Raw genomic sequence first — 9870 nt, forward strand, 5'->3', positions numbered from 1 at the left:
CGGCGCCCGGCCGCTTCGCCGGCCGCCCCGTGTGTTATGCCGTCAGCGAGCGGTGCAACTACCAGCTGTATTGTGGTGACGGCAGCGACGAGAGGGACTGCGCCGTGTGTCAGCCCGGAACCTTCCACTGTGACAGTGACAGGTCGGCCCTCATCCTGTCAAAGAGCCCATCGGCATTTACTGGGATAATCCCAAACGTATTCACAGCTGTCCAAAATCCATGACGTGCAGACAACACTCCCATCATGAGAATGCGACAAAATGGTCTCGGCTTTGTTTTCAAATATATTAATAATTACAAGTAATGTTCCTCGTGAGGCAAAGCAGTCCATTCGTTAGCAGCTGTGTCTAACCAGTTCTGAAAGTGACATAAAATGCGACAAGTGAAGATCTTGTGCTTAACTCGTGGTATTTGTCGCAAATACGAAAAGGACAAGTGGCAGTAGGCGGATGACAAAGCCGAGTAAAACATGTTATCGGTGCACTGGTTGGCGGCTGTGTGCCATTAGAAAATTCTACTGGGTAAAACTTCACTCGAAGCACATGTTAGCAGTGAGGCAAAACTGCACTCGTTTCCACTGTGTCAGGCTTTATAGCCACATGAATAAATTCTCCGACGACTGGTCAGGCGAGCGGACCGCGCCGCCAGCAGCGACTGACTGCATTCCACTGCGTGCTTGTCTCAGGTGCGTGTTTGAGAGCTGGCGCTGCGACGGCCAAGCGGACTGCAAGGACGGCACGGACGAGCTCAACTGCACCATCATCCTGCCCCGGAAGGTCATCACGGCGGCCACGGTGGGCAGCCTGGTGTGCGGGCTGCTGCTGGTCATCGCCATGGGCTGCACCTGTAAGCTGTACTCGCTCCGGACCAGGGAATACAGGTAAACGCTGTTGCCAAAATACAAGGGATTTTGATGGGGAAAAAAATGGTGGGGGCTTGATAGAGAGTGTCCGTACGTGCGCTCTTCCCGCAGTATGTTTGCGCCGATCAGCCGACATGAGGCGCAGCTGATTCAGCAGCAAGCTCCGCCCTCTTACGGTCAGCTGATCGCGCAAGGCGTTATCCCCCCAGTGGAGGACTTCCCCACCGAAAACCCCAATGAGGTGAGAGACACTTTTGGGCGAGGTCAAGTCAAACTGACTTGCTCGGTCACTCGCATCCAGGTCGATCCTAGTTTGGGATTTGTCATTGTAGTTAGTTTCCATTTCCTCTTGATTATTATTTGTCAAAAAACGGTCATTAGTTTGAGAGCAGTTTTGTTGGATTTCATTCGTTTTTCCAAAATTTGTTTTTATTCTTTTTTTTTTTTTAAACTGTGTTGTATTTGTTGAGTGTGAATTAAAAAAAAAAACAAACCAAACAAAACTCACGAATGAGTACTACAGTAAGCTACATTTGATTCTTTGACCTTCCTTCTCGTGTACGGTTGTACAGTAATGCTGAAAAGACATTTCAAATAAACTGGAAGCCCATCGATGTAATTAACTGACCAAGACAAAAACGACGGGACATTTTTGCAAAAATTGATTTTTTTAAAAATGTCATTTTAGTGATTCATTTTATCAAAAGCACTTTCAATGTTTGTATTTTTTCAATGCGAGTTCTTTCTTTAGTTTTCGTGAAGTGTAATAACCTAACAATGTAATTAGACACTGGCTATCTACTTGGCTTTACTCCGTGAAAATCAATGCGACTGACATGATGCCGTTTGGCTGCCTCAGACTTCGTCCTTGTCTCTGAGGGGGATACTGCAGCTCCTTCGCCAGGACGCCGTCACGTCCCCGCACCGAAGACGCAGGCCCCGCTTCGTCCGCCGCCTGGTCCGCCGCATGAGGAGGTGGGGCCTGATCCCCAGGCAGCCCTCCAGGCCCTCCCAGACGGCCGGTGCCGGGCAGCAGCCGCCCGAAGTGGCCCCGGCGGATCAGGAGTCGAGTCGCGCCGCCCCCGCCGGCTCCTCGTCTTCGGCGGAGGGCGCCAACCGTCCCGTGCCTCAGAAATTGAGCCTGTCGACTCAGGCTCCGTCGCCGTCCTGCGCTTCCCCGCCGCCGCCTCCGTACTCGCCGCCGGCGCCGCCCTCCGAGGCGCCCCAAACGCCTCCGGTGGCCATCCCGCCGAGCAGCCCCTCTCTGGCGTCTATCTTCCACACGCTGGGCGTCAGTCTGTCCTTGTTCAGAGCGTCGCCCTCGTCCGGCAACTCCATGCCCCTCTCGGCCTCCCCCTCCTACTCCTCGTCGTCGTGCTCCGACGACGACGTGCTGCTCATCCCGCTTTCCGAAGACACCGCCTCCGACGACGATGTGCCCATGCTCACTTGAATCACCTCCTTGACTAGTGCCTTCCTTTCCTCTTGTCCTTTAAGTCTTTTACCATTTCGAAAAGCAACTCGAGAGCATTTTAGAGCAGTGTTTCCTAACCTTTAGCCAACCTAGACATTTTTTTTTTTTTTTTTTTTGAACATTAGATTTAAAAAATTGCCATCAGATGAAAAAAATGTCAGGAAAAACTGCCGCACCTTTTTGTAGACTAAATAATGCTTCCCCGGTATGTTGACAATTGCCGATATGAACCCCTGGCCAAACCTGCGATCCCCCCAAATGTTATTCATATGTTTGATCTGTTTGTGTTTTTATGCCAGGTTGGTCTTGCAAATGAGAATCTGCCCTCACTTACCTTACCGATGGTTTGATTTTCAAAGAGCAAAAAAAATGTGCACATGAAATTCTTGTTTTCAGCCCAAGGCAAGGTTGACGTAGGCTAGAACACATCGGGTGAGCTTTGAACACAGAGGAAGGCGCTTCCCGATCCACTTTTTTGACCCCTTCCCAATGCAGGATAACATTTTGGGAGCAAATGCTGCGGCATATGTTTGTAGATGCTCTTCAGGTATTCCGGAAAGAGAAAATGCATCCCCTGCTCCCGACTGAAGTGCCTTTCTGGAGGAATTTCCCACAGAACACGCTCTGATGGCTCGCTGGCAATAACTCTTCAGATGCGGGTTTTAGTGCCCTTTTCCTCAACCCTGCCCAAGTGAATGGATTGAAATGTGTTTCTTTGATGCTGGTTTTTAGGATGTGTGAAAGAGCCCTCTTACCCCCCCCCCCCCCCCCCCCCCCCCCTTCTATTTATTTTGACACTTGTGCCAGTCAAATGATTACTCCTAGTCTTGTTGCTTTCTGTCGAATGTATCAAATAGCTCGGAGGCTTTTAAGTTTGCAATGTTTTGAGATGAGGATGAGAAAGTTGAACGTTCCTTTGGGTCAATTTCACTGTATATAAGTCCAAAATGTGGCTGCGATTAAAAGATTTGCACTTTTTAGCGAAGGGGGGGTCTTTGTTTGCTTCACACCCTGTTCCACATGTGTCGCTTTGTAGTCGTTTGTATTCAAAAAAGGACTTGTGGAATTTCACACCCAAAAGAGCTCCTCGTGCAAGACGGGAAGAATCAGTCTGGAGTTGCCTCTTGGCCAGTCTTGGACACACTCCAGTCAACTGGTAATGAGAATTCTCGGTTCCTCTTTAAAAAAGAAAAAAAAAGTTCTAATTGTATTATGTGTTCACGTAACAGGTGATGCTTACCCGGCTGTGTGTGCTCCTGCTATGCGCCGAGCTGCGGGTCTCCCCGCACCGGTGCGTCTTCGACGAGGTTCAGCCTCGGGTGCGAGTGGTCCGCGCCGCCCGGGGAAGTTTGGTGCCGAAACCGGGAGAAGTGGCCCCGATGAGGATCGGCACTTGGCTTTCCGGAGAGAGCGAGCGCCTGTCGCAGCACGAGGAAGGGCAAGTGAGGGCCACTGTGGAGCGGGCCGTGAGGACCGTGTCATCGTTATTTTCAGGTATAGTACAGGCTTTTGTCATCTTTACCAAAAAAAAAAAAGAAAAAGTCAAGTACTGTATAACGTGCACAACTCAACTGGGGAAAACTGTCATCTCAAGTTAAAAAAAATATGTGGTTGCACAGGTATGCGCACCCATTTCTAACTGGGGCTGTGACTATTCAGAATTAACCAGTCACATTCATCTTGCACCCGTTTTTTTTTTTTTAATATCGTAAAAAAAGGGGCATTTGCGTCAACTTTTTATATCCACTCTAAGTACCGTATGTACCCATAAAAAAAAAAGTCAAAATGTTGCAATGACAAAATGTATTCTTTTGAGGCAATAGAAGTTGTCATGGTAGGAGAATTGTTGTATTTATTTGCGCAAGAAAAAAAATTCTAAAGCACAGATCTATTTTGTCAAATGGAGATAAAAAAAGTTATCAGGATATGAAATCAAAAATAGTGTATTTCAAAGATATATTTCTTTATAAAAAAATGACACAAAAATAGGGCAATACTGTATTTAAAAATATTATCTGGAATGTTCTTTTCAATGAGTAGTCATATGCTAAAAATCGATCTATTCATGATATGAAATTGTTGCGCATTTGACACGTAAATTTATTCCGGAGGGAGTTTTACATTAGGGGTGTTTCCGATTTGGATTTTGTGTTGCTCATTCCGATACCAATCGCATGCATTCGATGCACATTTTTCAAATTTAGAGCTGCTCACAAAGTATAATCGTCATACGTCATGAATTCATCTGTCAATTCTTTTTTTCCCCCCAATTAATGAATGAATCCATTTCGGAAAAGGCATTCGTTCCAAATTTCCATCCGTCTATCATACAAAAGGACACCGTTATTTCAAATTGATGGTGCAGAAAATGCACAAACAAATATTTAGGATTCATTTACTGGTTTGGTCTGTAACATGTCAGAAAATAGGGAAACGATTGTTTGGTTTACTGCGGGCCCTTGGCGGTGTTCAGCCAAGTGGGAAGGGCCACTTCACTGATTGGCCGTAGCCCGCAAAGTACGAGCTCTGGGTGAGCAGGTAAGATGGACATTTGCCCGTCACGTACTTTTGCATGGAAATTGGCTGATCACATTCCAAGGATAGACATCTTTTCACATGATCTGACACGCACGAACAAGAAGCGGAATCTCATGTTTGCTTTTGACAGTGGAGCAAGCCTCAAGCCCACTGCTGCTCAGCAGGGACGTCAACAAATACTGCAAGTTTCTGTGGAAGAATTCAAGCGGTGTCAACTACAACAGGTGTGTGTGTGAGTGTGTGTGCTTAAAAACAAGCAAAAAATATATATATATTCTCAACGGCCGCGCATTGTCCCACCTGACTCAATCACTGAATGAAATAATGCTTTCAGGTGTGGCCAAGCAAACAAAAACTACAGATATGAGATGTGCCTGGACGTCAAGGTCAGTGCATATTGGGGCTGGATGACATAAAATCGTCCCCCGCCCCCTCCCACCACCTGAGAAAATTGGAAATCTGATTGGTTGGGTGTAGAAAGAGTGTCATTGCTACTATAATATAACTTACATGGGCCATCTTGAGCCATCTTGATTTATTCTAAAGGCCCTGGGCAAACAGATGAACATGGCAACACGATGAGGCTGAAAAAAAACATGAAAAAAACAAACACTATAAAATGAAGAGAAGAGTTTTTTTTTTCCCTCCAGATACCGGATAATCACCTCGCTGGCTGCGAAGTCTATCCGCAGTCCAACTCGACCCGCAGTGTCGTTCTGAGGCATCCAGGAGGCGGGGTGGCCGACGTCGACTTCCTGCTCTACCTCCATGTCCAAACGTCGGACAAGTGCAGGGCGCAGGTAGTGCTCGTTTCCGATCCGAAGGCGTGTCGTCGGAAGGCTCACGTTGAATTGCGCGCGGCAGCCTCGCCTGTTGGCCTACGCCGCCCACTGCCGGACAGATGCCAGCGGGAGACCTTTGGCGGGTGTCGTGGTCATCTGCAGGGAGAGACTGACAAGAGTGAGCGTACAGGTCTGTCCATGCCCACTTGGATTCAGTCCAATGAGCTGCTTTGTTTCTCAAAGTGACATTTGGAATGCAGGACTGCGTAGCATTAACCTCCCCCGCCACTCTAGACTGTGGTCCATGAGCTGTTCCATGCGCTGGGCTTCTCCAGAGATCTTTTTGCCACGTGGGTAGACTGCTCCGTCGAACGAGAGATTTCAGCCTGCTCCCCTCGGGGCAAAGTGACTCACGCCGACGGAACGGGCCAGATGAGGCTCTACACCCCGTCCGTCATCTCGGCGCTGCAAAGGCACCTGGCGGCCGTCGATCCCGAGTTGGGGGGGCCGCTCGAGAACTCGGTGCGCGAACCCTCGCCGAGCGAGTTTGCGCTTACCCCTCTTTGGCCTGACTCATTGGTCTTCTCTCTCCAGGATGCGGCGCCGGGTGGCGTGTCCTCCCACTGGGAAGCCCGACTTCTGCAGGGTTCCGTCATGTTGGCGGCGCCGGGCCCGTCTGGCGCATCGAGCATCGACCCACTCACCTTGGCCGCGTTTCAGGATACGGGCTGGTATGCCGTCAACACCAGCCGGGCACAGAATCTGGTCTGGGGAAAAGGTAAGGGACCTCAAAGTCGTGCTTGTACAATATGTCAGATTGTTCATTTTCAGGATAAAATAGCGTCATTCATTGAATTGTCTTACTTTGTCTTTCTCATGAATTGAGTGAAAACTAATTCACCAATTATTTTGTCAAATTTGAGAAGAGCTCAATTAACGCTGGGTGTGACCGCAATATATCGCATCTCTTCGTTTTAGCAAACGTCGAAACGCGACTGTCAACAACAGCGCTGCAGGATTTATGTGTTTGTTCAAACAAGGCGCCTGCTTTCTAGTTCTATCATCGTTATTATTCAGTTTTAGTATTTCTTGGAATTGATGTATTCATCATCGATAATTCAGTATAAAAAATCACTAGTAACTCTGGATTTTTTTTTATTATTATTGGAGTGAACCCCCCATTCAGATTTTTTTTAACAATTAATTTAGTTCGATTTGATTCACCAATGATTTAATTAAATAAGGAAAGAATTTGATTAAATATTCACCAATCAAATATAAATGCATTCTGGTTTTAGGATTCATTCAGTCATAATTTATATGCAATTTGTAAGGTTTTATATATATATATATATAATTATTGAATGTGGTATTGGCATGTTAATGCATGAATGAGTACATACAGTACAACCAGTTTTAGTTTAAAAACAAAACCCAAAAAATCTAAATTCATGTAAGGGATGTTTACAAAACTTGGGTTCATATTCATGCTCAGTGAACCAAATGATAGAAAAAGAGGACTCGCCATGAATGGGATTTTTTTTTTTAATTTGTATTTTTTTTTAGGTGAAGGAGCTTTGTTTGGTTCCAACTTGACCTGTTATGACAACTCGTCATCCTTCTTCTGCACCGGCAGGTGGACATGACGTGCCATTCGGTTACTTCTCTCCTGTGTTCTGAGTTCAATTATAAATTGTAACCACGTTTGTCTGTCGCTCTAGTGGACTCGGGTGCCATCATTTACATCTCCACAAAGGTCAGTGCCTGACTGATGCCCACCTGGACGGCTGTCGCATTTACAAAGCTCTTGAGAACCGAGTGAGTACCTCTGGCGAAGGTTCACTGAAATAAATTATTATTATTTTTTTTTTTAATTAATTAATGCTTGTGTTTCAGAGTGAATGCTGGAAAAAAGAAAACGAGAGGCAGTCAGGTGACGAGCGCCAAGGCGGGGAGGTCTACGGCTCAGGCAGCCGTTGTTTCTTCTCCAATCTAACCACACTCGTATGTACATGCCAGGCAGCCCCACAATGACAACCTGAACACAGAGTTTTGAAAATGTATTCAAAATAAAATGCGAAGAAATCACTTTCAAAATACCGTGCATTGGCCATGATTTGGGGAAAAAAGCAGACACAAACCACGTTGAAGTAAAATGAGGACTTTTATTGAGACAAAAGTAGTGCTTGGTGTGCAATTTGTGGCATCTTTGTGTGAAGGAATCGCGTTGAAGTGATTTGTGATGTTTCATGGAGACAAATGGTGCTTTGCTTACATCCTGGGGCTGCTTCGTGTCAAGGAACAATGTTGAAGTGAGCTGAGGATTTTCTTTTTGAGGAGAAATTGTGCTTTGCTGCCATCTTGTGGCATCTTTACTGCCATCCTGTGGCATCTTTGTTCCAAGGAGCAATCTTGAGTACTCTGAGGAGTTTTATTTTTACAAAATTAGTTCTTTGCTTCCATCTTGTTGACAGTTCTAAATCTTTTTGTGAGGAGCTCTGCGGATTTTTACATTTTGCGGCAGGGCTTGGAGAAAAGAGAGAGCAAAGACTAAATTTAAATAAGGTAAAAGGTGATTTCTTAGTTATGTATTTGTACTAAATAAAAAAAGCTCCACATGTTGCATGTTGTTTTATGTGTGCTGAATTTTATGGCAAAAAAAAAGAATTTATTCCAATAATAATATCATGTAGAAAAAGTGAAACACAGTGAACACGTTTCACATGTCCAGCATAACAACGCCAGAATGTATGAGAACGCGACCTCCTTCGGGGTCCCGTATTGACTCCATAACTGAGTCCGGTACCCCAAACACAAAGGTGTCAAAGCGTCACAACTGACTGCATCCTCTTTTTCAAACAGAACCACAGTCAGCTCATAGTGACGGGGCGCTGTTACAGACACAGGTGCACTGGATTAAACCGCTACCAAGTCCAGGTGCTGGGCTCCGACTGGTTGGACTGCCCCGCAGGAGGCAGCATTCAGGTTAGCCGCTGCAAAGTGGACCAAAATGATTCTAAAATGTTAAAATACTCGACTTGACGCTTCTTCCTCTGCCCTTTACATACTTAAGATAAGAGGATACCATGGTTCCGTTTTCTGCCCGGACAAGAGGTTGTGTCTGGACTCTGACGACAGTCCTCCCTCAGAGGCTGAGGATGTTTTCCCCACAGGGCAAGTGAAGTGTTTTTCTTCATACAACCCTGTATTTATAGTCAGTTTAATGAAAGACTTTTTTTTTTTTTTTTTTTTTGTCTCAAACCAGTCAACCGAATGAGACGTTACTCCAGGACGACACCCGGTCAGCATACAAACCTGCCGCAGACCCCTTGATCACCACTGTGTTCTGTGTTTTGGCAGCACTGGGTGTCCTGGTTCTCGGTTTGACGAGTACCAGGTGTACCTCCTGCAAGGTTCGGATCCATGCGGCTTCTGGCATGTTGAATTGCTGAGATCATCTTCCTTCCAGTTCAGTGTTTAAAAAAAAACAACAAAAAAAACGCATCTAGTCATTTGTGGTCAGTGGCAGAGCTAGACTTTTCTCCCTGGGCTGGCCAAGGCTATCTAAATTTGGAAACGTTATCAAAAGTCAACACACACACACACACACACACACACACACACACACACATTTTTTGTATTTTTTTTTCTGCTGGATGTAGTAAAATGGTCTTTGAAACAAAGCAGTCCTTCATGCTACGTTGTCTTCCAAAATTCCGGAGGACCGTGAAAGCACCGTTTTGCGTAATTGTTTATCGAAAGGTGATTGGTGGAAACCCAGGAAGTTGCAATCTAGATTAAGAATAGATAACCTGGTGTTTCTCACCCACAAATGACCCAACCTGTACAGTTGTTACGGACTGTGTCAACACATTATTACTATTATCATCATACGATGTATTACTATTAACTTTTTTTTTTACTGTCAAAGAAAGGCTTATAAAGCGGATTTACATGGGACGGGAGAAGAGAGCCAATCTCTTTTTCGTCAATGGATGCTACAGCTTCGAGTTGCTTTCAATTTAGCTTGTAGCAGACGTGTGCACATTTTCAGCATGACGTCCTTGATCCACTGGTGAAAAGGACACTTTGATTCGCTGCTCTTCCATCTATAACTGCTTCAAACAACAAAGTGTATGCAGGAAAGTGGTTCAGATTGCACGATTGTCTCTGTCTTTTGTGTTGTCTTATTTTGTCATTTTATGTTAACTTT

The 9870-nt window shown here is 45.6% G+C and overlaps 2 protein-coding genes across 2 annotated transcripts in view; both read left to right on the forward strand.

The window, feature by feature from the left end:
- Positions 1 to 3317, forward strand: part of lrp10 (low density lipoprotein receptor-related protein 10) — a 7802-nt gene extending 4485 nt beyond the window's left edge. Inside the window, exons 8-11 of the mRNA XM_019858517.1 lie at positions 1 to 142; positions 687 to 881; positions 975 to 1104; positions 1723 to 3317. Of these exons, the coding sequence (XP_019714076.1) occupies positions 1 to 142; positions 687 to 881; positions 975 to 1104; positions 1723 to 2316 (1061 nt within the window). The 3' untranslated portion in view covers positions 2317 to 3317. The remainder of the gene's footprint in view (positions 143 to 686; positions 882 to 974; positions 1105 to 1722) is intronic.
- A 94-nt stretch (positions 3318 to 3411) lies between these two features.
- cirop (ciliated left-right organizer metallopeptidase) lies at positions 3412 to 9161 on the forward strand. Its single transcript, XM_019858518.1, has 14 exons — positions 3412 to 3493; positions 3567 to 3831; positions 5006 to 5099; positions 5210 to 5261; positions 5526 to 5675; positions 5740 to 5847; positions 5952 to 6179; positions 6252 to 6435; positions 7224 to 7293; positions 7379 to 7475; positions 7554 to 7661; positions 8520 to 8642; positions 8731 to 8831; positions 8923 to 9161. Exons 2-14 carry the CDS (start codon positions 3570 to 3572, stop codon positions 9107 to 9109), a joined length of 1764 nt encoding a protein of 587 aa, XP_019714077.1. The 5' UTR covers positions 3412 to 3493; positions 3567 to 3569; the 3' UTR covers positions 9110 to 9161.
- The last annotated feature ends 709 nt before the right edge of the window (positions 9162 to 9870 follow it).

The sequence above is a fragment of the Hippocampus comes genome, unplaced genomic scaffold (genome assembly GCF_001891065.2).
Source record: "Hippocampus comes isolate QL1 unplaced genomic scaffold, H_comes_QL1_v1.1 scaffold48, whole genome shotgun sequence".
NCBI lineage: Eukaryota > Metazoa > Chordata > Actinopteri > Syngnathiformes > Syngnathidae > Hippocampus > Hippocampus comes.

Bases quoted from the DNA above. Each gene is read 5' to 3' on its own strand.
- cirop (XM_019858518.1), top strand. From the start codon at position 3,570: ATGCTTACCCGGCTGTGTGTGCTCCTGCTATGCGCCGAGCTGCGGGTC. The intron at 5,100-5,209 runs GTGTGTGTGTGA...TAATGCTTTCAG, and splicing joins AGCGGTGTCAACTACAACAG to GTGTGGCCAAGCAAACAAAA. The intron at 8,643-8,730 runs GTTAGCCGCTGC...TACATACTTAAG, and splicing joins CCGCAGGAGGCAGCATTCAG to ATAAGAGGATACCATGGTTC.